The sequence below is a fragment of the Trichomycterus rosablanca genome, chromosome 1 (genome assembly GCF_030014385.1).
Source record: "Trichomycterus rosablanca isolate fTriRos1 chromosome 1, fTriRos1.hap1, whole genome shotgun sequence".
NCBI classification, from domain to species: domain Eukaryota; kingdom Metazoa; phylum Chordata; class Actinopteri; order Siluriformes; family Trichomycteridae; genus Trichomycterus; species Trichomycterus rosablanca.
This window is the reverse complement of record NC_085988.1, coordinates 26,827,379-26,855,249: the sequence shown is the minus strand read 5'-3', so window position 1 is coordinate 26,855,249 and position 27,871 is coordinate 26,827,379. Positions and strand designations below refer to the sequence as shown.

Genomic DNA, 27,871 nt, shown 5'->3' with positions numbered 1-27,871 from the left:
TTTCTCTTGTAAAACACATACACACCATTTATTATCACACATACAGTATGTGGGGTGGCAGCAATGTACAGTTCCCATAGTTATCAGCCCAAAGCCCATATTTACAAAAGTACATGTTAAACAGCATGTTAAGCAGAACAAATACAGCTAACTGTTGAGAGAGGAAGAGAAATTCCTGCATGGAATGTTGATTCATTCTCTCTGCAGCTGAATGAATCCTCGTAGACCTGCATGATTTTCTCATTGATAAACAGAAAAAACATCTTCTGTGATGAGGTCATTAGTGTCAAGACCATATGAGCAGAACAGTTATTTGTGATTAAGATCATCACAAGAGATCTGACTTCCATGTAAAAGCCAGTGTTGAGACTTATGTGTATAATAAATTAGATGAAATCCAAGGAGCTGCCCGGTATTAGCACACTGACATTAAGGTGTAAAGATTAAAAAAAGTCATTAGTGGTGTTTTGTCAGGCAGATGTGGATAGTCTGTAGTCGAAGCAAGGCACCTTGTTCCCTGAAATGCCTGTGTCACAGTCAGTGCCTTTGCTTATAAATTCAGTCTGTAATCCTCACTGGGTAGTTCACTCTGCCTTATGAGCCATAGGTCCACTACTCAACTCTACGAGGTCAACTGAAAATGGAAATGAAAGGAAAGCAGACTATTAGTAGATAAATACACACACACATATACACCGATCAGCCATAACATTAAAACCACCTCCTAGTTTCTACACTCACTGTCCATTTTATCAGCTCCACTTACCATATAGAAGCAAGTTCTACAATTACTGACTGTAGTTTCTCTGCATACTTTGTTAGCCCCCTTTCATGCTGTTCTTCAATGGTCAGAACTCTCCCAGGACCACTACAGAGCAGGTATTATTTGGGTGGTGGATCATTTTCAGCACTGCAGTGACACTGACATGGTGGTGGTGTGAGTGGATAAGACACAGCAATGCTGATGGAGTTTTTAAACACCCTACTGTCACTGCTGGACTGAGAATAGTCCACCAACCCAAAAATATCCAGCCAACAGAGCCCCATGGGCAGCGTCCTGTGACCACTGATGAAGGTCTAGAAGATGACCAACTCAAACATCAGCAATAGATGAGCGATCGTCTCTGGCTTTACATCTACAAGGTGAAACAACTAGGTAGGAGTGTCTAATAGAGTGGACAGTGAGTGGACACTGTATTTAAAAACTCCAGCAGCGCTGCTGTGTCTGATCCACTCATACCAGCACAACACACACTAACACACCACCACCATGTCAGTGTCACTGCAGTGCTGAGAATGATCCACCACCGAAATAATACCTGCTCTGTAGTGGTCCTGTGGGGGTCCTGACCATTGAAGAACAGGGTGAAAGCAGGCTAAAAAGGTATGTAGAGAAACAGATAAACTACAGTCAGTAATTGTAGAACTACAAAGTGCTCCAGTATGGTAAGTGGAGCTGATAAAATAGACAGTGAGTGTAGAAACAAAGAAGTGATTTTAATGTTATGGCTGGTCTGTGTATATATAATCAATACATACATAGGGAGAAAACACCAACCACCCCACAGTCAGTATACACTGTGTGTGTAAGCACCTTTAATCACGACACAACACAGCGACAGTTCAAGCAGTCCTGTCCACTTTCGTCGGGGGGACTAAGTTTCCTCAGCTTGTGCTGTCGGATCTCCCGTACCAGTGTGTAGAAGGCATCTTCCACTCCCTGTAAAGCACAATCACCCATACATTAACTTCCATCAGTGGTTAATTAGCCTCACTTTATCCTCTACAGGTCAGAAGACCCAGTGTATGTAGCCTCACAGAATTACAGTGGAACCTCGATTTAACAGACTGAAAGGGGAGAGCACTGGTCCGTAGAATGCGATTGTCCGAAACAGCGAGGTTTTTTATCAAGGAGGTGCAAAAATATACAAAAACACAGCACAAAGGTCCACAAAAGTGCTAACCATGCACATATGATAAACAGTAACATGCACAACATAAGTAGATATGTAAATATGTATTATAAAACGGATAGTTCCGGTCCTAAAATCTGATTGGCTGAGCCGCGTTCGAAGCCATTGTAAAATCCACGATAAACGCACACCTAGGACCACCTCACATCATTCCATATTAATACGCCACTGAATAGAAAAAGTTAATGTTATTTTCGCCCTCATGTTGCCTGTTGCGTCGCGGAAGAATGCTTTATTGTAAGTTTATACACAATAAATACATTTATGAATTAAATATTGTTGTATTTATTATATTTTATGTTGACCGCCGTTTTATAAAAGCAATAAGCCACTCGAGACCGTGCATTACTGTTATGATTTTAGCACGGGGAAAGAAGTTTTAGGCACTCCGCTTCGCGTCGTGCCAAAAACGTCATCCCCGTGCTAAAATCACAGTAACGTACGGCCTCTCGTGGCTTATTGCTTTAATGTAAAACTTGTAAATAAATATTAAAACTGGTGTACTGTACTACTAGGAAGAAATTTCATTTACCTTGTGTGGTGGAGGAGATGTTTTTTTTTTTGTTTTTTTTACCGTAATCGTATAGTGGGGACTCAAAGTATCTATTATTTTAAAGCACTGCTGGTGGCTACTGGAGCAGTGCTGGTGCATAACTAAGCACTAGAACTAAGCATAAAACACAGAGAAAAAGGAAAAAACAAAGCAATTTTCCAGATTTTGTCTGTTAAATCTGAAATCCATTAAATGGAGGTCCGTTAAATTAAGGTTTTACTTTATATGCCTTGTTGTTTTTTTTTATTATTTTATTTATGCATTTTCTTTCCAATTTAGTGTAGTCAATTTGTCTTTCGCTGCTGGGGGATCCCTAAATGCAGTCAAGGTGGGTATATTGCACGCCTCCTCCGACCCTCCTCCGCGTGCAGCCTTTAGCGGATCCCTTTGACAAGCACTGTCAATTATGCCCGCTAGATGGTGCCCAGCTGACCGGTGGCAATGGCGAGTTTCGAACCAAGGAGTTCAGAATCTCGGCGCTGGTGTGCTAGCGGAATATCCCGCTGCACCACCTGGGCGCCTCTGTATATGCTTTGTAATTCCAAACATCAGAAAGTAATACTGAAAATACTTGGTGGCAACAGAGACCTAACACATCAATTATGTGGATACCAGATATTTATTACATACACATTTTGGAATTATTAGACTCTAATATTCAACTAATACACTATATGGCCAAAATTATGTTCACTTATTGACACTGGACCGTAAGTTAGTTGGACATCCAATTCCTGTATTTCTCTTGCCGCTCACCTGTCTGGTCTTGGCTGAGGTCTCAATGTATGGGATGCCGTAACTGCGTGCTAGATCCTGCGCTTGCCGTGTATCCACTGTGCGAGCTGGGAGGTCACATTTATTTCCCACAAGCACCATTGGCACGTCATCTGAGTCTTTTACCCGTTTGATCTGTTCTCTGTAAAAGCAGGAACACAGGGGTTATTAGAAACCTAGTTACCAAGTACACAAAGGAATGAAAATGTGTTCATTATTTTTCTTGTGTTGTCAGTCAACAAGCTTTTAGTTATCCATAAAATGTCTTTACATATTATTTAGCCTCATAAACTACAATGTAAAGACAACAAACTAGCGCACTCTGTTGACTCAACACTTGCTTAACATTAAATAATTTGATGTCCTTGGCAAAGTCCAAATCTAAGGTGAGAGCTTAAAACTGCTTAACACCACTTTTCCTAAACTAACCTGCCAAAGACATTTAGGCTTTTTCTAAAATGCTTATGTCAATTTGTGTCAAATTAATATTAAATTTATAACTCATCTGAATAAACTACTGATTGTAACGGCTACCTAACAGCTAATTAACAATTCCGGGACCATCTGGAGACACCGGCTGCGAGGTGGGAATACACCCCAAACAGGAGTAGTTCGAATTTATGTACTGAGATGTAAATCACATTTTGTTATATTCCATTATAGCAACCTAATGCCTCGCCATCGTAAAACATGAATAATTGCACCCCACCCTAACAAAGAACCACTATATAGAGTGTACTACCCATAAATAAAAGAGTATAATTCATTTATTTCCCTCACTGGTTCTCCTTGCATGTGCTTGAGTGCTTTCTATTTCGTCTCCAACCTCCAGTTTCAGATTGATTCCACTAGTAGCTCATTATAATCTCTCAGTGCACTGCTAGGCTTTTTTTTTTATTTTTTAGATACAATAGATTCTACGGTAGCTGAATAAAGCCTTGATTTGCCTGTGGGAGAGAGATTAATACATCCACATTCTGCATTTTGCCTGTATTTTTTAGCTTGGAAAAAAACCCAGCACAACATTTTGAAAGGTGTTTAGCAAGGTCATACAGCATAAGAAGCTTAATTTCAAATTAGGTTTTTAGTAATGACTAAATAAATATATATAAACATTTTAAAGCACTCTCTTGTCTCTGTCTATGTCTATGTATGGTGAAAGTGTATGGACAAGTGGGTGAGTGAGTGGATGGATGGACGGACGGACGGACAGACAGACAGATAGATCATTTATTATCCCCTAGGAAATTAAGGAGTGAATTTAAAGACCTGAGTAAATTTGATAATGCTCAAATGGATATGGCCTGACAAGTGGTTGCAGTATCAGCAAAATAGCAAGGGATGCTTACAGGCAGCTGCGATGAGTACCCACCGACAGAGGTCTGAAAAGCCACAAGCTGCCAACAGGTGTATCGAGCCACTCTGTGGGTTGTCAACCTTATAGTGTACAGGAGTCAAAGAACCTGCTGGTGATGTTCTAATACCAAATACCAAATAGACTCCTTTAGATGTCTTTTGGAGTACATGTCACAGTGAATCAGAGCTATTTTGATAATATATGTGGGTGGTCCTAATGTTTTGGCTCATCTGTGTAGATCTGTTTATACTATTTGCATGGATTTAAAAAAATTTCACCCTGGAACGTAATTTGTTGTGGTATCATGATATTTTATCATATCATGATATATTCTTTGGTATCATATTAAAAGTTCTAAGATACAATTTAAGACACACCTGTACTGATGAATGTCTTCAAACGACTTGGTGTTATTTATGGCAAACACACAGAGGAAGCCCTCTCCTGTCCTCATGTACTGGTCCCTCATGGCACTGTACTCCTCCTGACCTGCTGTGTCCAGGATGTCCAGCAGACATGTCTCACCATCAATCACCACTTGCTTTCTGTATGAGTCCTGCAAATATGGAGAAAGGTCCTTAATCCAGAGCAATAAGCATCTCTACATTTATCTTATCAATAAAGTAAATACGACTAGCCACACTGATTCTACAAAACATCATGACTTAATTGTATTAAAGATAATAAAACGTAAAACTCTGTTTCCAAGGCTAGTAGCACTGACAACCTGGCTTCCTTTAAAATTACGTCATTTAGGCCAATTTAATCATAAAAGTGAAAGTATAATAATCAGAGACGTGTGCCACTTGACAGTGGTCCTGAGTGTTAATGCAGTGAGAGCAGCTATGAAAAGGGCATTGTCTATCCAGAGACAGGCATGCTGAGGAAGAGAGAAAACAGAGCAGAATGTCATGGATACATGGTCATAAATGCAAGAACACACACACACACACACACACACACACAGAAGAAGCCTATGTCTTCACAGGCAATAGGGTGAAAACTCCATGACGTTAGCAAAAAGATAATCAGGACTATTTTGAAAGATGATGAACTCAGAATGAATATTGAAGGATACTGAATAAATTCCATCATTGCGCCAATTAGCTACAATGCTCATAAGCAGTAGTAATACAGTCAAATTTTTTCACACATTTTTAAAGGGAGATGTATGTCAATACATGTATATTTACACCGAACAGGCATAACATTATGACCACTGACAGGTGAAGTGAATAACACTGATTATCTCTTCATCATGGCACCTGTTAGTAGGTGGGATATATTAGGCAGTAAGTGAACATTTTATCCTCAGAGTTGATGTGTTAGAAGCAGGAAAAATGGGTGAGCGTATGGATTTGAGCGAGTTTGACAAGGGCCAAATTGTGATGGCTAGACAGCTGGGTCAGAGCATCTCCAAAACTGCAGCTCTTGTGGGGTGTTCCCGGTCTGCAGTGGTCAGTATCTGTCAAAAGTGGTCCAAGAAATGAACAGTGGTAAACCGGCGACAGGGTGATGGGTGACCAAGGCTCATTGATGCATGTGGGGAGCGAAGGCTGGCCCGTGTGGTCCGATCCAACAGACGAGCTACTGTAGCTCAAATTGCTGAAGAAGTTAATGCTGGTTCTGATAGAAAGGTGTCAGAATACACAGTGCATCACAGTTGCAGGGCTGTTTTGGCAGCAAAAGAGGGACCAATACAATATTAAGGAGGTGGTCATAATGTTATGCCTCATCAGTGTATTATGCTCATTTTCTGCTGCATTTTTTTATCTGTGATCCTACATTAAGTGGTTGTTTCCATTGCTAAGTGACCCATATTGTAAGTAACCATGCTAAATTGGGCATCCTCTCTGAACAGAAACCAAGCGTACCAAAGCTGGTTATCTGAGTGGGGCAAAAAACAGGACAGACCGTTTATAGGACAAACAGAATCACCATTTGAGATAATAACAAGCGCCATATTTAAAACCCAGCTGTAATCAATTTTACTAAAGCACTGTCATAAAAACATGAAACATCTACAAAAAATAAAGAATCCAAAAATCGTCCTGCTGCTGTTGCTATTGTTTACAGTTACAGCTGCATATTTGCTCTCAGCAACCGATGGAGAAAAAGCCATTACAGCATCACCTTCAGCAAACTCCACAGGTACCCTTGTGCAATTGTAAATGGACAGTTGCACATTAAGTACAGTATAGACAGTTCTGGATTTGGAGGTGTACCGTATTATACTGTAGGGTACCGTGCAATGAAAAGGAGCTATATACTGTTCTTTTAGTGTGTTTACATAACCAGAACGTGCTTCTTTATCCAAAAAATACTTCCACAAATATTTAGCATGTACATAAATAAATTACATTATAAATTTAAATAATTGAAAAACAAATTATACTTAGCAATTATTATTGACTATATTTGGTGACTTCTGTCTTCCAAAATAAGGGCTAGTGTGACTACACAGTGTTCTATTTGTCAAGGTTGAAAACAAAACTCAACCCGGACCACCCCGCCTGGGGATCGAACCCAGGACCCGCTTGCTGTAAGGCGACAGTGCTACCCACCGTGCCGCCCCGGTTAACTGTGTGTAAAAACAAAAACACCAAAAACTGGTTAACCTTGATTTACAACTATTATTTATTCATCTCCAGGTTTTATTCAGAATAAGTAGGGCATATACAACAGACCCAAATACAGCTTCTACTGAAAAACAAACTTGAGGCTATTTATTTTCATAATCATCAATATTATGGAAAAAGTATATTAGGGAATCAGCACAGTGGCTTCGTGGGTAGCACTGCCGCCTCACAGCAAGGAGGTTCTAGGTTTGATTTTGGGTCCTTTCTGTGTGGAGTTTGCATGTTCTCCCCGTGTCCAAGTGGGTTTCCTCCGAGTGCTCTGTTTTCCTTCCACAGTCCAAAGACATGCAGTCAGGCTAACTGGAGATACTAAATTGCCCCTGTGTGTGTGTGTGTTTACCCTGTGATGGACTGGCGACCTGTCCAGGGTGTTTCCTACCTTTCGCCAAGTGAATTGCACCCACTGCAACCATGACCAGGTTAAAGTGGCGGTAAAAAACACGAGAAATACATAAATAAGGGAATTTCAGAAGTACTTACACCGGATGTTTGTCCGTCAGACACTTTTTAGTAAACCGCCGCATGAGTAACTGACTGCGTAGGGCACGTCATATGACACAGGGCTCTAGACTAACGTTTTGCACTGGTTGCACTGGTGCACCTAACTTTTTTTCTTAGGTGCACCAGCACAAAAGTTAGGTGCACCCAAATTTTCGACCGCATCGCATTTAACACCGCAGTTTTACAGGTTCACTTTTTTTTTTTTTTTTTTTTTTAAATCACTGTCCATACAGGCAATATTGACTTGGAAATAACTAACAATCTGGTCAACATGGCCTCGTCTGATGATCTGTTTGCTGCTGCCTGACAATGAAAGGCAGTGGGGAGAGGGGACACTTGGGCAGTGCATTTATCGCGGCATGTAATGTGTTTTATAGATGCATTGGGCTTTTTCAGCCTTTCAATTCAAAATGTATTACAACCAGTCACAAATATACTATTGCCGGCCACTGTCTTCTTTACAGTTAATTATAGTATTACAGACTAATTATAGCACACTTATAATAAAAATTATAAAAATAATAGAGTAAATGTGTATGTGTGTATATCTATTTATATGTGTGTGTATATTTAAAATTATATGTATATGTTTGTGTGTGTGTTAGAGTGTAATCTTAAATGCAGTGCATTATATTATCGTCTTTACTGTATCTTTTACACAGATTCCCAAAATCGCTTGCGGTGCACTCACTGCGTATTTTGACTACATGTATTGTAATATATTTTGGTCTTTTAGTTATTTTTATATTTTACTTAACGAAAATATTGTCGTGTTTTTACTTTCACTATCGCGGCACTTTACCGCTAGCATTAGCCCCTTGCTACTGTAGAGGGTCGGCTCACCTAGCCGCTGTCCGGTGGGGATGCTGCGGGTCTTTTGCTTTGCGGTGGTGGAGGTGTGGGAATAAAGGCACACGACAGGGTAGACTCACTTTAACTGTTTAGTCAGGACTTAAGTGAGCGTTACAACACTTTACACCGCCGAGCTCCAGAACCCGAACTTCCATTCTGGAACATCCGGCGAGTCTCATATACAAAACTAAACTTACTGCAGAACGTCCGAACGCACGTGTATAAACCTGGTGCTGCATTCTGATTGGCTGAGCTGAATGTCGCTCACATATCACCGCTACAATATTGTCCCGCCCTTCACTATCTCTGATTGGTTTAGACCATGATATTGGCCTAATGTGTGTCTGTTGTTTTTTTTTTCCCTCGGACGCCTGGTCGCACCGGTGCGACCTGAGATTTTTTTTTGTCGCACCATTGAGAAATTAGGTCGCATGTGCGACCAAATTGGTCGCACTCTAGAGCCCTGTGACACATGACACATATGACACAATACTAAGGAGGAATATTGTGGGTGGTCCCAAATTAACAACTTCTCATAGCAAACAATTTTGTACTTTTGTGAGGCGTTTGCGTGGAGCAGTCTGATACCATAGCTCACTACCACAACTCTTAGTAGTGCTACCAGGCTCAGTTGGCTGTGTCTGAGGGTGGGATGGTTGGATGGTGTTTCTCTGCATTGCTGCTGCAGTAGCAACCTCAGCTGTTTGGTTGAGTTGCTAATATGAAGTGTGAAGATACACATATGGCATAGCATGACTCTCTGGCAGATGCTTTCCTTGGCCAGAGTGTGGTGATGCAAGCAACAGAGGAGTTATAGTGGATTTGGAAATGATTAGATTGGAGGACAAAGGGTCAAAAAAGGAAGAACAAACGGTCAAAAATGCAGCACACTTTTGTTGAATAATTTATGGTGCTCAGCCTTTACAATATGAATTCATGTGCCTAGCATGTGCTATCTGAAATAAAAAAAATTAACGTAAGAGTTGAAACTAGAAACCTGTAAAGTATTAAATGGTTTGGGCAAAGTGAGATCAGGGTTTGAATCTCAGAGGTGCTATGTGACCATCGGACGTCTACAAAGACATGGTTGGCTATGTCTGAAGGAGAGGGAGGGATGACCGAAGCCCTGCAATGGATTGGCACCTTGTCCACAGTATTCCTGCATTGCTCTTAGTGTTTCACGGTGAAACCAGGCCAACCGCAACCCTGACCAGGATAAAGTGATTAATACAAATAAAATAAAATAGATAAAGTCCTGAAACTGAGACTTTGATATTTAGATTTAACACACATTTGTGTTTCTCTATCAGGTGCCAACCACAGACATGTTTTAAAGTGAAATGCTAAAACATTCAATGTAAACTGTTTTTATAGAACATCCACACACACTGTACCTCTATGGTAGGGTCATATTCATCCACAAAGTGGTTCTGGATGAGTTGGATGGTGAGAGCGCTCTTGCCTACGCCTCCAGCGCCCACCACCACCAGCTTATACTCAGTCATCCTCTCTGCTCCTCTTCAGCTGCTCTGCCCTGTGGATCATACATAACCACAGCTTTAAAACAACAGCGCTGAAACTATGCACAATATCTGCATAAAGAAAATATATACATATATATAAAAAAAAGATTTCAGTACTATTACAGTGTTAATAATGTATAGAGGGGCTTGGGTGGCGCAGCAGCCCATTATGCTAGCCAACCACCACTGAAATCTGGGTTCAAATCTTCTAGCAGTGCTACTAAATCATTTTTTTAGTTGATACCATGGACTGGACAGCCATCCATCACAGGAAGTTGGCCGCCACAACCCACCCAGACAAAGCCAATCTTGTATTCATGTTGCTAGCTGACTGGCCGAAAGCACTTCTGGGGATTTGAACCCTGGATCCCAGCAGTGGTGGGAAAGCATAATTTACTGCTGTGCCACCCGAGTGCTACCCTTCCTAAAACATGTAAGACATGAATGGACTGCTCCATATTGACCCCCCAGATGCAAGTGAGTGTGTGATTTTGTGCTGTTGTGTTGCCCCACAATGTCAACCATCAGAGAAAGGTATTGTGACATAATTTAACCAGATTAATAGGCAGTGGTAGCTCAGCGAATAAGGAACTGGACTAATAATCTTAAGGTTGCTGGTCCACTACTGCCAAGTTGCCACTGTTGGGCCCCTAGGCAAGGCCCTTAACCCTCAATTGCTGGGATTGTATTTGGACATAATTGTAGGTCGCTTTGAATAAAAGTGTCTGCTAAATGCTGCAAATGAGTGTCCAGTTGTGCTACTGGCCAGTCAGGCATCTACATACAGATACAAGGTTCTCATATCACACCCCCCATCTGAGAATGCTTTGAACCTTGCTTTTGATTGATGTTTTTGTATAAAGCACCACTTGACATTCGACTCGCACAGACACACCACCACACATCTACTCCCACCTTATGCTTTTATGCTATTAAAGCTGTCAGTTACAAGCATAAATTAGGCTTCTTTTATTAGGAGATTCATAGGGGCCCAGGAGACCCAGAATGCACTTCAACCTCTCCCTGTACCTGTCATTTATCAATGTGTACATGCCAACATACACCACAGTAAGCACAGGGAAATGTTTGATATTTAGACAAGAATATTTGATCTGAGGTAGCGTTGCTCTTGATCCAGTGAAATGTTCACCCCATTAACCTTCCTCTCGTGGTTTGTGATGTCTATGTAGTTTGGTTCTGTTTAGCTAAATCATGACCCATTAAAAGTAATATGATTTTTGATGTTGACCATATAAAGGGTATCTGGTCCAGGTCTGAACTCGAACTTGAATTCGCCAGTGGTGCATGTGACATCAAAATAAATGTAAGTCAGTAAGATGGCAGAATGGACACTCAGACACCACTCAAGCTTCTACCATTTCAATTAGGTATTGCTATTACAATTATACTGTATTTAAATCATGGTAGCAACTTAGCTTCTACCATTATTAAACTTGTTGATGTCTACAGTGAACATGTAGGCACAGTTCTAAATCAGTGTTCCTTATAACCTACTGTGTAATATTGGATGAGCATAAATAATGGTTTAGGCCAGACCTAATGATGAGAAAATTATGAATGCTTTAATGCCAGGTCCAAGACACCAGAAAAACCTCTTGAAGCTGGATTGGGCTCAGTGGGGCAGTGATGTCAGTACTGCGTAAAAAAAGTTTGTGATAGGTGATTCATCAGTTCAAGTTCAACGTCAAACACAGTCATGGGGCAATTCTGTATCTCTAGTTTACCTAAATTACATGTCTTTGTGAAAGGAAACCGGAGTTCTCAGATGAAACCCACTGGGAGAACATGCAAACTCCACACAAAAAGGAAATCAAACCCAGGACCTTCGATGGCTTAACAGGAGACAGCGCTACCTACCAATCATGCTGTCCATATAAATAGGTAAATTATATAAGTGTGGTAAATATGGTAAATTGTAAATACGGTTAAGGGGTCAAACACTGGTGCCTGAATAAAAAAGGCCTGGCTCACAATCAATATTCCAATTCATCCTAACAGTATTTAACTGAGTTGAGGTCAGGGCACTCTGCAGGCAAACCATGAATGAATCCTATTTCTTCAATGCCACTTCCTCCTTTCATTTCATTGTCTTTCTTTGAATTTTGACTCATTAAGAGTAAGAGTATTTATGAAATCAGACTTCCTTCCTTCCTTTATTAGTGTTACTTTAAAGTGACGACCCTTTTTGATCATGTGTTACCAGCTGTATTTAATGTCAATTGCATTAATAAGAATAGGTTAATTGGTGTTCATTTAACAGAAAACCAAGTGTTTGATAACAATTGGACAATAGTTGTAGACCTAAAAGCACTTAATTTAGTCCCATCATTTGCAAATTGCTCCAGATGTGAGAGTAAGAGCAGAGAATTTAATAAACTGTAGGCTGTGTCACAGTCTAGGATGCAAAAGTCTTCCATGTAGTATACACTTATGTATTCTCCCTCTTAAAGCCTCCTACCTCCTAGACCCTTAAGTCCTCTGTGTGCATTTATAGAAATGAGACGTCGTTAAAAATGGTCGACTTTGATCGATTTCTGGGTCTGGGTCATGAGCTGAAGGACGTAGAAGCTAGGAATCAAGAAGGCATTAATTAGTGTTTTGGGATGCACCTTATACCCCAACGGCCCCTACCTACAATTACTTTTAATTTAGGTTCTTTTTAAAGAGATTGGTCTTTCCTCTGTGGTTAAAGACAGCAAGTAGTACAGCTATATGGACATACAGAGGAAGTTCATTGTACCACCTGGGAGCCAGTACTGAAAGGTCTTCATTCAGGTAGACAGAGAATGATCAACTGTGCACACATTCGGTGTAGGTAATGCATTTTACAGGAACAAGGAAGAATCTCAACAACAGATTATAGAGCAGAGAGCAGGCCAAACATATGCTAAAAGAGAAGTTCATCAACAGACAGGTACATGTTCTGAAATCCCCTAAAATTCCACATTGGTTGTTTCCTTTATACGGGAAGTACACTTTATTCCTCTTCATGTTGCATCCTTCTAAGGCTACATTGTCAAGAACTTTTTCTGCCATTAACAATCCTGAGTCTGAGTAAAAGCCCAAACACAATATTTATCCAATACCTACAACCTCAACAACAACTGAAGGACTAGGTAATATAACAACAGACTATAAATAAATGTGTCTAGCAGTAGAGATATTGCTCTACTGTGGTATAGAAAGGCCATCAGAGCTATGCTGTCAACTTTTACAAATGTCTCCTGTGGAGAAAACAGGGCTGCTTTATATCATTTCCATATGAAATAAATTGTAAAGCACAACAAAAGAGCAGTTAGAACCCCAAGTTTTACCATGTGAGGAAAGGAAATAATATAGATCTACAGAGTCCACATTCACATCATTAAATAAATCAGTATGAGAAAACACGGGGTAACATCTAATTGTACAGGCCAGTTGTGTTTTTGTAGTAAGACTACACAATCTATGTATAATCTATGGATAGTGAAGAGCAAAATCTGTACCCATGGTTTAGTAATCTGTACTCTCAGTTTATAAACTGTACCCACAGATTTGTAAACTGTAACCACTGTCACCAAAGGTTTGCATGGTGGTTACAGTGGACTAACGTTAATAAATATGTAAGCAATAATAAATAGAAATAAATGCATCATCAAATATTAGGGTATAATATGTACGTATGTGGCTACGGATGCACTATAATTAGGGATGTCCCGATATGATCTCAAAGATCGGGATCAGGGCCGATCAAGGCATTTTTTAACTGATCGGTATCGGCTTTACTAAGGCCGATCCTAAGCCGATCCTTCGTTTTACGTCAGCATGTCCGCTGTGTGGAAATACTTTAAATTGGAAAGTGAAACAAGTCCAACAGTGAAGTGTAATGTCTGCAATGCGAGCGTTTCACGAGGCGGTGGGAGCAGAGCTTCGTTCATTACTGTAGAATTTTACTATTTACATGGTGTGTGAGTCAAGGATCACTCCGGTTTACAAAACAACGTAGTGATGCACTTGCTTAATAAAGAAATAAATACACGATATATTCACAAATTGTCGGGAGCATAACACTTTATTAACTTCTTCTGTTACGGTACCGAATAGCGGACAGCTAGAGTCATCGCATTAGCCAAGCACGCAAAACACACTCACTTCGTGTAGAAACATCCATCAAACACGGCAGAGATGCTGATTTTCCTCAAAAAGAACCTTGACTTCATTTTGAGTGTTCTACTTTTACTACTACAATGCTGTACTAAGTTTGTTTACTTTTATTTTGTGAAAATACAAAAACATTAAGCAATAGCTCGGATGCAGGCAATTTTTTTCCTACAGCACTGCAGAGCTATTCAGTTGTTAAACATGTACATTGGATTAATTTGAATAACTGTAATGTACTTGAAGTGTGCACTGTGTGAACAGTATTATCTAGTTCTTATCTAGACAATATCCAGAAAATACAAGTATCGGTTTGAGACACGGTATCGAATCGGGATCAAAATTAAAGATCGGGATCGGGATCAGGAACAAAAAAACGTGATCGGGACCTCCCTAACTATAATCTTACAAGAGCCCGCTGTTTATAAAGGCCACAGATTTTAAAGCTAAGAGTACACTTTACAAAACCCTGAGCACTGTTTTGCTCAGGGGCGTAACTACCGGGGGGGCAGGTGAACTGGGGCCCATGGCGCGGCCAGGTCGTTATTAGTATATTACAATATTTTCGTTAAGTAAAATATTACAAGTGATTGAGTACCTTTAATTTATATATATTTATATATTTATATTTATATATATATATATATATATATATATATATATACATGAGAATTTGTTGAGGGGCCCCAACACTGGGGTCCATGAGCTCCTAGTTACGCCACTACGCAACTCAGATTTTGCTCCTCACATTTTTTGCTATTCACATATAAGAGTCCAAGTCCTGCACCATACCAAACCTCAGCGCAGAGTAGCAACGTCTTAAGACCCAGCAAAACTGTCAGTTATATCACAGAACTAACACATAGTATCATATAGAAAAATATGAAAAACCTTAGAAAATCAGCCTAATCCTCTACTACTTACTTAACTTATAACCATACTATTTATTTAATGATCAGCAAAAATATTTGATTTTATTTTCTATTTCTGTTTTAATTCCTTTCTTGTTAATTCTTTCCGATTTTTTAGAATTCAGATGCAAAGTCACCATAAATATGTGGGCAGTGATATCCTAAGGTACTCAAGGTACTGGACTAGTGATCAGAAGGTTGCTGGTTAAAGCCCCATCACCAGTAAGTTGCCACTGTTGGGCCCCTGAGCAGGGCCCCTAACCCTCAATTACTCAAACTGTATTCAGTCACAATTGTAGGTTGCTTTGGATAACAGCATCTGCTAAATGCCATAAATCTAAATGTACATTTACATAGCAGAAACCAAATTATATAATCAAAGCTTAGTTTCCTCTTAACAACGTAATGTCTGGCACCCAGGTGGCGCAGCGGGGTATTCCGCTAGCACACCAGCGCTGAGATTCTGAACTCCTCAGTTCAAAGTCGCGTTGCCACTAGTCGGCTGGGTGCTATCTAGCGGGCATAATTGGCAGTGCCTGCAGCAGACATGTCTCTGCTAGGGCGGGATGACCGAACTATGTGGGTTGGGTCTTCAAACGCTGTGTAAGGACCCTGATTGGCAGATAGAGAGACGCCTGTGCAGAGTGCATAGGTAAAAAAGGGTTCCGCTTAGGGCTGTGTGTGGGTCAGAGGTGTGAGCAGCAATATACCCACCTCGACTGCAATCAGGGATCCCCCAGCAGTGGAAGACAAATTGACTATGCTAAATTGGGGAGAAAATGCGTAAATGAAATAGAAATAAAAAAACCCTAATGTCTTTGTGTCCTTGTGCATTTTATTTGGGTACTTTGGTCTACACCAAACTATTGATAACATGCAGAAGATGAATTAGTGACTCTTTATTACAATACGAAAGATAATTTGTAATAGTTTTTAATAGGGATGCATCGATACCATTTTTTCCCAACCGAGTACGAGTACAAGTACATGTATTTTAGTACTCGCCGATACCGATACCTATTTAGAATGATGCAATCTGGAGCATTATGGAATAGTGTAGTTTTTAGTGTAAAATAGTGCAGTGGAACAGTTGCTTGGGTTGCCATCACTAATTGTAAAAAAAAAAAAAACACCGCACAGACATCATTGAGAAAGCTTCTGACAAGCTAACGTTAACGTTCATTAATAAACGCACGTAATTAACGTTGTGCACATCATACATGCGATGCGATTCTGCTGATTGAAATATTTACTTTAAAAGGATAATACAGTCCGATCCCATCTGAGCCGATTCTTTCAGCACATACATTCGTGGTTCACCTCGGTAAATCGTAAACGACTCTGAGTCGGCTCCTGCTCTGTGGTAATAACCAGTATAATTAAGCCTGAGCTTTATAATGTAAGCGAGTCACACAAAATGTTCTGTAGTATTTGGTGTTTATTTACAACCGCAACATTCATTATAACAGTAAACACGGAGAGATGACTGAGAAAAGAAGCTTAAAATGAGTCGACTCCTGAATCACTTGTATCGACACTGTGAACAGAGTATTGAACACAAACACGTCCTATAACAGCGGTCGCTGCTTTTGTAACCGGTTATCTTCGCTGTTAGCTCTATTTTGAAGGTTGTTTTTTTTTTCAAACGGAACTAAATAACATTAAACGTGCGTGTGAGCGTGGTCAGTGAGAATAATTCAATCTGTCTCCCGTGGGTGAAAAATGAATTGCTTTAGTTTTAGAAGTAAAAGAATCTCGTAATGTCACGCCCCCCGGTCAGGCACTCGCGCCCCCCCAGACAAGCACTGCCGCCCCACAGGTTGAAAATCCCTGCGTTAATGCAGCAACGTGCACTAGGCACAAGGTATCGGATGTTTAGTATCGGAGCCTCGTTTGCGAGTACGAGTTAATGAGCGCGGTATCGGGCTAATACCCGATACTAGTATCGGTACTCATGCATCTCTAGTTTTTAACCAATTTGTATTTTGTTGTGGCCACATAGATGCCTATGCTACAACATAGTAGCTGGTAAAACATTCCATGTTATGAAATTAGACCCTCTATAAGAGGTGAAATAAAATGCTGACTACCTTTCCAATTTGTGCCCTATTTGAATGTAGCTGCAGGCTATACCAAAGCAACAGAATAGCACATGCATGTTAAGTAAAGTAGGTCACAGAACAGGCAGTGTGGATGAATAATAAAAGCAAACAGATGGAAATGAATGTGTTGAAGCTTAGTCTCCAATGTTAGTCCTTTTTGGGGTGTTTTTTTTGTTGTTGTTTGTTGTAGTGTCACTCTCTCTAGCTTTTAGTTACAAACCCCATTACTACAAAATTTTGTAAAACACAATAAAAAGAACAATCTGTGATTTATTTATTCTACTGATTCTTTATTTAACTGACAAAAGTGCAAAGAAAAAAATTCCAATGTTTTCACTGATCAACTACCATGGCATGCCCTACACTGAGACGAACTACACTAAGTGACTAAGAATTCTATGTATTCCCTACATCTTTTCACAATATTATGCACAGTAGATGGTGAAAGACATAAATTAATTGCTATCAAGACATTGTTTCTTAATACTGATTGACAGCTTTCTCATAAAGTTTGACACAAAGTGAAGAGCCATGAGCAATGAACCTTGAGTCTTTGGTGGATCCTGCTTCATACCAATCATAAAGAGCTCATCAAGAGCTTACAGAATTTTTGTGGTACTGTAATAGGATGCCACCACTGCAAGTCAGTTCGTAAATTTTTTTGCCGTGTACATATTCCACAATCAAGCATGAGTGGTGTTATTGAAAGGTGAAACATTTTGGAACCACAGCACCTCGTGGTGGACCACAAAGTTACAGAACGAGGTCACCAAGTGCTGAGGCGCACAGTGCATAAAAATGCATAAAGGTCGCCAACGCTCTGCTGACTTAATAAATGCAGAGATCCAAACCTCCTCCGACATTAAAATCAGCACAAAAACTGTGTGCTGGGAGCTTGGTGGCACAGGTTTCATGGCTTAATGGCGAGGAGCAGCATGCAAGCCTTACATCACCAAGCACAATGCCAAGTATCAGATGGAGTGGTGTACAGCACGCCACTGGACTCTGAGACAGAGAAGCATAATTCGCCACTCCACAGAACACGTCTCCTCTGCTTCAGAGTCTGATGGATGGAACTGGTTTTGGCAAATGCCAGGAGAACATTACCTGCCAACTGCATTGTGCCAAATGTAAAGTTTGGTGGAGAAGAGATAATGCTATGGGGTTGTTTTTCAAGGGTTGTCCTAGACCCCTTCGTTCCAGTGGGGGCAAATTTTAATGCTTTAGCATACCAAGACATTACAGACAATTGCGTGCTTCCAACTTTGTGGGAATAGTTTGGGGAAGACCCATTTCTGTTCTAGCTTGAGTCCCAGTGCACAAATCAATCTCCGTTCTATTCTACTTCGTATATATTCTAGCTTAGATGTATATACAGTGTATCACAAAAGTGAGTACACCCCTCACATTTCTGCAAATATTTCATTATATCTTTTCATGGGACAACACTATAGACATGAAACTTGGATATAACTTAGAGTAGTCAGTGTACAGCTTGTATAGCAGTGTAGATTTACTGTCTTCTGAAAATAACTCAACACACAGCCATTAGTGTCTAAATAGCTGGCAACATAAGTGAGTACACCCCACAGTGAACATGTCCAAATTGTGCCCAAATGTGTCGTTGTCCCTCCCTGGTGTCATGTGTCAAGGTCCCAGGTGTAAATGGGGAGCAGGGCTGTTAAATTTGGTGTTTTGGGTACAATTCTCTCATACTGGCCACTGGATATTCAACATGGCACCTCATGGCAAAGAACTCTCTGAGGATGTGAGAAATAGAATTGTTGCTCTCCACAAAGATGGCCTGGGCTATAAGAAGATTGCTAACACCCTGAAACTGAGCTACAGCATGGTGGCCAAGGTCATACAGCGGTTTTCCAGGACAGGTTCCACTCGGAACAGGCTTCGCCAGGGTCGACCAAAGAAGTTGAGTCCACGTGTTCGGCGTCATATCCAGAGGTTGGCTTTAAAAAATAGACACGAGTGCTGCCAGCATTGCTGCAGAGGTTGAAGACGTGGGAGGTCAGCCTGTCAGTGCTCAGACCATACGCCGCACACTGCATTAACTCGGTCTGCATGGTCGTCATCCCAGAAGGAAGCTGACGCACAAGAAAGCCCGCAAACAGTTTGCTGAAGACAAGCAGTCCAAGAACATGGATTACTGGAATGCCCTGTGGTCTGACGAGACCTAGATAAACTTGTTTGGCTCAGATGGTGTCCAGCATGTGTGGCGGCGCCCTGGTGAGAAGTACCAAGACAACTGTATCTTGCCTACAGTCAAGCATGGTGGTGGTAGCATCATGGTCTTGGGCTGCATGAGTGTTGCTGGCACTGGGGAGCTGCAGTTCATTGAGGGAAACATGAATTCCAACATGTACTGTGACATTCTGAAACAGAGCATGATCCCCTCCCTTCGAAAACTGGGCCTCATGGCAGTTTTCCAACAGGATAACGACCCCAAACACAACCTCCAAGATGACAACTGCCTTGCTGAGGAAGCTGAAGGTAAAGGTGATGGACTAAACCCAATTGAGCACCTGTGGCGCATCCTCAAGTGGAAGGTGGAGGAGTTCAAGGTGTCTAACATCCACCAGCTCCGTGATGTCATCATGGAGGAGTGGAAGAGGATTCCAGTAGCAACCTGTGCAGCTCTGGTGAATTCCATGCCCAGGAGGGTTAAGGCAGTGCTGGATAATAATGGTGGTCACACAAAATATTGACACTTTGGGCACAATTTGGACATGTTCACTGTGGGGTGTACTCACTTATGTTGCCAGCTATTTAGACATTAATGGCTGTGTGTTGAGTTATTTTCAGAAGACAGTAAATCTACACTGCTATACAAGCTGTACACTGACTACTCTAAGTTATATCCAAGTTTTATTTCTATAGTGTTGTCCCATGAAAAGATATAATGAAATATTTGCAGAAATGTGAGGGGTGTACTCACTTTTGTGATACACTGTACATACTTAATGTCAACCTGACCTCCTTTAATATTGCACTTTGGGCTGCAACTGCAAATAACCTGTCATGATGACGTGGTCGAATAAACAGCTCATTCTGAAACTCTGTAGTCCCCACCAGGACCCTGTGGGTAATCTTTCATGACAGCATACTGAGACTGTGAATAGAAAAATGAAAATATAAATCTAAGAGCTGTACTTTACACACAAGGCTAATGGTTCCAAGGTTGACTTTACATGTGACACATGAGACAGAGTGTCTGTACATATAAAAAGAGCAAATAACACTTGCATTTTGCTTTTGTAATTTACTCATTTTAAACCACAGAAAACAGCATTTCATGAAGACCTAGGATTAGAACATCTTATCTTTTAGACGTATAAATCATTCGCATGTGCTTTTTATTCGAGAAAAGATAGCAAGGAAACTCATGAGGGAGACATAAGGTGACATAAGGCAAATTGTTGTCCCAAATTTGAAGAATATATTTTAAAAAATTACCCTTATAGACAATTACAGATTAATTAACTTGAAATGTACACATATATGTCATGGCAGTTCTGTATTTTTAGGTATTTTTATATACAATATATAACCAAAGGTACATGGACATCTGACCATTAGCTTTTTCCAACATCCTATTTCAAACCCATAGTTATTAATAGGAGTTGTTTGCAGCTATAACAGTCTCTACTCTGTTGTAAAGGGTGGGAATTCATGCTCTTTCTGTAACAAGATTTTGTGGGGTCAGGCACTGGTGTTGGACATAGTGTAGGTGCCAAAATGCCCCTAGATAATTTAATAATTTAACTTTTTTATGTTTAGGTTATATTCATATGTGGATATTGTTTGTATTGGAATAATTTTGTTATTTCTGAATTTGGAAGTCCATATTTGTTTATATTCATCTCTGTTATTTTCTCATGTTTAAGTGATAGCTGTCACTTTAAGAGCTACTGTCATATTTGCTATGCTGGGTGCTAGTGCGCAGGTTAGATTTATGATGATTGAGGATGGAGCCAAACGGTTTTCTGACCGTGTCTGGTAATTTAGGTTAATTCGATATAATAATTAGACGCTGTAGCTGAAGTACATGCATTTTTAAGGTATTTTATATGTTTATAGTTAAATAAAATTCAACATATAAAGAAAAGTGCAGTTTTTTTTGCTTTTTTGGGGATCGAGTGGACTAGATATTAGTTGGAACACGCGTCAGCCAGAGGTCTCCGCATCATCTTAAAACTTTTACGAACTTTGGATATACACATAGAGACCTGGCTCACAATCCACATAACATTTTATTACAAATCAGTTGAAAGGGTTGAAACCAGGGCTTTGTGTAGATCACTGGAGATCTTCCACACTAAAAACCAAAGCATTTATACCCTGTAAGCAATGGGTGTGCCTAAACAACAGAACTCAATAATTAGGAGGGGAGTCCACATACTTTTGGCCACATAGTGTATATCTAATTTAGATTATTAATTTGAAGGTGTAGACAATTCCTAGCCCCCTGTTTGTGATTATGATTGACTAGAGCCAATGCCAGAGTTTGGAAGATGCTGAGCAAAGGGTGTCGATGTCTGGATGATCTGATGTAATTCAAGAATCATTCATTAATAATGCATTAAGAAATCTAACTCATGGAATCTATAATAACAACCCATGCTGTTAATGCCTGTCTAGACAAGGGCGAGGAGGCTGCTCAAGTGCACGAAAACAATACACCAGAAAGGCTGCGGTAATGTTTGGCATATGGATAGGATATATGATATTCAGAGTAAGCAGACATTATCTAAGTTATATTGCTTTATGTCTGTAAGCTAGGTGATGTAAGGATGAAACAATAACTGCACGATAACTGCATTTTCCTAAATTAGGTCAAACATACCCTGGACAGGGCACCAATCCATCACAGGGCACCACACTCTCATACCTAGGGGGAATTTAGAGTAGTCAATTCAACCTCTGATTGATAACGGGTTGGGCAATGTGACTGTGTGTGCAGATAGGAATATGTGTACCAGTAAACATTTGCCCCTGCTGTCTCTAAATCATTCAGGCAGTGCTGTAGTGAAGGACAGATAGTGCAGGACTGCTTTCAAGTAGATTGGGTACTACATTATTTGAGATAGGAGCAATCAGAACAGGAGTCTTCATTCAGTCAACACTCCCAAACGACTGAAGGTAAAGAACTTATTTCTCCTACAACATTTGAAGCAACACTACCTAATCTTGGGCAGGTGTGAGCTCTTCCACACTAAGCTGGTGAATTGGTAACAGGTAAGAGAATAATGATTGGGTAGAAAAGAAGGATCCACCAAAAGATCAGTCTTTACAAGCAATGATGGATTGTGGCTCACACTGAGTGCCAAATGTCAGTAAAGAATTGCTCATTACTCAGTGCAAGACAGCAAATAAATAAGTCTTTCACCATCTACTGTTCACAATATTGAGAAAAGATTCAGGGAATCTGGAGAGATCTCCGTCTGTGTAGGGCAAAGCCAGAAACCACTGTTGATATTGCCTGACCTTTGAGCTCTCTGGCGGCATTGCACGAGAAACTTTCTTGGTACTGTGATAAATATAGCCACATGGGCCCAGGATTACTTCAGAAAACCATTGCCACTTAACACAGTCCACCGCTACATCAGAAAATGCAGCCTGAAACTCTATTACACAAAGAAAAAGCAGTTCATCAATTCTATGTAAAAATGCCTCCCAAGTTATCTGGTTTTGGTTCTCCAAAAGACAGTAGAAACGTGTGCTGTTATCAGATGAGTCTACTTCAGCTTGTTTTCTGAAAAAACAAGCATAACATTTTCTGGGCAAAAGATAAAAAGGACTATCCAGACTGTTATCAGTGAAAGGTGCAAAAGCCATCATCTGTCATTGTATGAGGTTGCATCAGTGCCCATGGAATGGGTGACTTGGCATATGTGTGAAGGTACCATTGACATAGATATGATGATTTTAGAGAGACACATGCTGCCATAAAGACATCATCTTTCCTGGGAAGTCCATGGTTATTTCAGTAAGAAGATGGCAGGCCTCATTCTGTACTTAGTATGGGCAGTGGTAGCTAAGTGGTTAAGGGACTGGACTAGTAATCAAGGGACTGCCGGTTCAAGCCCAACTGCTGCCAAGTTGCCACTGTTAGGTCCCTAAGAAAGACCCTTAACTCTCAGTTGTTCAAATTGTATTGATTAAAAGCAGCTGCTAAATGCTGCAAATGCAAATGTGATCAAGGGTGCCAATAATGGTGACCATAACTGTACTTGAGTTCAATTAATTGTGGAAGCACTTCTGTAAGTCGCTCTGGATAAGAGTGTCTGCTAAATGCCGAAAATGTAAATGTGTATGTGCTACAACAGTGTGACTTAGAGTAGACACAGAACGCATGAGCTTGACTGGCCTGCCTGCATTCCAGATCTATCTCCTATTGAAAATGTATGGTGCATCATGTAAAGGAGAATTAGACAATGGTGACCATAGACTGTTGAGCAGCTCATGTCTTAGATATAGCAAGAATGGACAAAAGTTCCACTTGCAAAACTGCAACAATTAGTGTCCTCAGTACCAAACCATTAAAAGTTTTATTAATAGAAAAGTTAGTGGAAAACGACTTTGTTGGAGTGTGTTACGGGCATCAAATTCTAAATCTGTTCGTATTTACAACATACAATAAAGTTGAACACATTGGAAATGTTTTCTTTGTACTTTTATCAGCTAAATCAAAATTTAAGAGAATGAACAAATCATGATTGGGTATAAAAGAAGGATCCACCAAAAGATCAGTCTTCACAAGCAATGATGGATTGTGGCTCACCACTGTGTTCCAAATGTCAGTAAAGAATTGCTCATTACTCAATGCAAGACTGCAAATAAATAAGTCTTTCACCATCTACTGTTCACAATATTGAGAAAAGATTCAGGGAATCTGGAGAGATCTCCGTCTGTGTAGGGCAAAGAGACCTTTGAGCTCTTAGACGGCATTGCATAATTACTGTTTATGCTACTGTGATAAAAAAAAAAGTCACATGCCACATTACTTCAGAAAACCATTGTCACTTAACACAGTACACCTCTACATCAAGAAACGTAGCCTAAAACTCTGCTACACAAAAAAAAGTAGTGCATCAATTCAATGCAAAAACGCCTGCCAACTCATATTAACAAATCACACATTCTGTAATTCTTAAGTACCCAAGAATGGTAGCAATTCCAGTTGTTTGTGTTCATGTGTCAGAGAAGTACCTGCATAACTGTGCAGCCAGCATAACACGGGTCATGTTTACGACTTTAGGTTTAGAATATAGAATAGAATGCCTCATATACGTTTGTCACATACTGTACATATACAACAAAATCTTTCTTCGCATACCCCGGCTACTTTGGAAGCTGGGGTCAGAGCGCAGGGTCAGCCATTGTACGGTGCCCCTGGAGCTGAGAGGGTTAAGGGCCTTGCTCAAGGGCCCAACAGTGGCTGTATGACAGAGCTGGGATTCGAACCTTTAACCTTTCAACTGACAGCCCAAAGTTCTACCCACTAGACTTCCACTGTCCCTTTTGGGTTTGTGTGCATAACAAAAAATAATAACAAAAATGTAAAATTATGAATTCTGTTTAGTCATTTATTAATTTATTAATATGCTTACTACATAACATTTAAACAACTGCATCCTTAGGCAAAGATGTATATATTTTTACTGGCAGGGATTTAATGTAAGTTGATAAGGTTTTTATAAAATAAACATTCATATTATCAATTTAAACATAAAAACTGATAAAAATCAGTTATAAAGTAAAGTCAATCTTGTAGTTTTGCTGATGCACCACCATCGCCATTGGTATACATAGTGTAGCTCGTACCCAGTTCCGAAAACAGGGAATTAGTATGCATAGTGTAACCTATTTAATTAAATAATCACTGCATATTCTACACCATGGTTTTATTTATGATTATGAACATCCCACCTAGTGTGCTATGTAGTAATCAGGGTGTGGACAGACAGCTGGCAATAGTTGGCCTGTATGAAAACAAAACCCTGCTATTGAATGGAGCAGCCTACATGAGATGATAGCAACAGGAGAAAGAAAGTGCTGTAGCATGCACTACTTCCGCACTGTTCCTTGGAAGTGTGCCAAATCGCACACTAGTACACCAAATAACTTGTAAAACGGTTTCTAACTACTACTAGTCCAATATTGTAACGTATGTGCTATTGATTACAGTGAAAGGCGGATTGGGACACAGCCCGTGTTCGATACGTTACGGTGGCGGGGCGTCACCCTGCCTGACGACGCCGAGTCCAACTGTCACATGGACACAAAACTCGCTTTAATTTGTAAACACACTGCTGAGTTTACATGTAGGACAAGGGTATAAAAATGAGCTTTTTTTTTGGTTCAGATTCAAAAACTGAGCCGACTCAGACTCGAGAAAAGAGCCGGGATATTTTTGAACAATAACTTGACTGGTTCACTGGTATAGCATCGACTGTGTGTCTTGCACTGCCTGTTGATTTAAACAAGTGACACAGTCGACGGCAAGATGAGCTGTTTATATTCAAATCTCTGTGCAGTAATGACTATTCAAAACACAGGCTGAATATAACTGTAACATACTTACGGCAAGCAGTGCTCCAATTTGCCAGAGATTCTCCTCAGCAGTCAGGCTACTTAATTAAATAATACAATTTTAAAACGCGTAGAGAAGGTGCGTTAATCACAGATGTCCGCCGCTCCTCAAGTCTGGTGGTTAAAACGGGTCAAAATGATTGAAAAACATCCAGCCGGCTTGTCTTTACTCGATACTGTATCACTACTACAGCGGTTGTGTGAGAGTGAGTGAGTCCGCCGTGAACAATGCTGAAAGGAAGAGAGAGAGAGAGAGAGAGAGAGAGCTGCAGGCTCTTACTGCCCACGCCCAGCGGCCTGACACACACACACTAGCTCTCTCTCTCTCGCTCACTCTCTCAATTCTATTCTATTCAATTCAAAGAGCTTTATTAGCATGACCGTTACAATAGTCACAGTACTGCCAAGGCATTGAAATGATAAAATAAAAAAACATTTAGCTTTTAGCTGTAACAGTAGTGTGACAGTATACAGTCTGAGCAAAACAGCAGCCACCTATCAGTGGTGGGGCTTGAACCAGCGACCTTCTGATCACTAGTCCATAGGGTTGCCAACTTTCAGAACTGGAAATAAGGAACACCCTGGGTTGGCGGGTTGGCGGAAGGCATAGGCTGGGGGGTGGGAAGGTGGGTGTTTACCTGAGCGGGAGCGGGGGGTAGGTGGTTAGGGTTGCACCTATAAAAAATATAACGGGTCTTACACCGTCATAGGAACATTATTAAAATGTTTTATTTAGGCTGTTTAACATTTATAACATTTATAATAAATCAGAACCATATTTTAGGTAAAACAACATAAAGAACATCATGTAACATTTTTTCTCAATAGTGCAAACAACATTTTTACATAATCCATCTTCACACTGACATGCAGCCCCGGTTCTGTACTGAGTTGCTTAGGGGAACAATGCCCACCCCAGCGCCGGCCCTGCTTGTGTTACTTAAGTTTCGCCCTAAGCCGGATTCGAACCTAAGGCGGAAAAATATGCGTGATGCGCTCTGCCCACTGCACTACTCAAACAACAAAGTAATAAATAGGTTGTTATGCTGATATGCCTGCGCACACACGGCGTTACTAAGACTAAAAGTAAAAACTACTTAAAATAATAACCAAACGCTTTCTAATTCCCACAATAGCAGCAGTTTCCTTCTGTTTCATACATATCGGCCGGTCTCAGACTAATCTGCAGCATTTCTCTCCCATTGATAAAAATACGGAACAAAGCGCGTCCCGTATCAGTTCAATACGGAACACCACGTTTAGTTTCCAAATAAGGAACGATTCTGTATTATATGGGACGGTTGGCAACCCTACTAGTCCAGTACCTTAACCACTAGGCTGCAACTGCCTGTATGTCAGTGTATCTTGGTCTGTTGCAGGCAGATTCATACTGTGCTTGCCACAGTGCTGCTCTTATACTGTTCTTACAACACCATGATTAGTTCTTATTGTTGCTGAGAGTATAAAATTCAGTATGAACTTTTCCATGTTGTTGCAATTTGCACAATATTGCATTTTTTGAAACTTACTCTTTTAAATCTCTGCTGCTATAAAAACCCTACGCTGCAAACTGTATATCAGAATATGTATTTTTATCTCACCTATCATCTACTCAGTACCATGTACTGACCAACAAGATACTTGTCTCGCCTTGTCTCCCTTAAAATGTTAATGTTAAAAATTTTTGGTTTTTATTAGTATTTATTGTAGGCCTTTTTGTATTTATTGTACTGTTTTTAGCTGCACTGTGTATATTGTATTGTCTTGCACTTTTTGTTGCACCCTGGTCCCGGAGGAACGTTTCGTTTCAATATGTACTTGTATAGAGCTGAAATGACAATAAAGCCTCTCTTAAACTCTTGATTCTCTTGAATGTATATGGTTTTTAAACACTTCTAGAAAATGCAGCTCAATCTCCACT

At 40.3% G+C, this 27,871-nt stretch overlaps 1 protein-coding gene across 1 annotated transcript; it reads right to left on the bottom strand.

The window, feature by feature from the left end:
- hrasa (HRas proto-oncogene, GTPase a) lies at window positions 1–26,244 on the bottom strand. The gene is made up of 6 exons (XM_062990972.1): window positions 25,943–26,244; window positions 10,044–10,183; window positions 5,035–5,213; window positions 3,283–3,442; window positions 1,595–1,720; window positions 1–634 (listed from the first exon to the last, which is right to left on the bottom strand). The coding sequence occupies exons 2-5, from the start codon at window positions 10,152–10,154 to the stop codon at window positions 1,601–1,603; spliced, it is 570 nt and encodes a 189-aa protein (XP_062847042.1). The 5' UTR covers window positions 10,155–10,183; window positions 25,943–26,244; the 3' UTR covers window positions 1–634; window positions 1,595–1,600.
- Window positions 26,245–27,871: the final 1,627 nt, after the last annotated feature.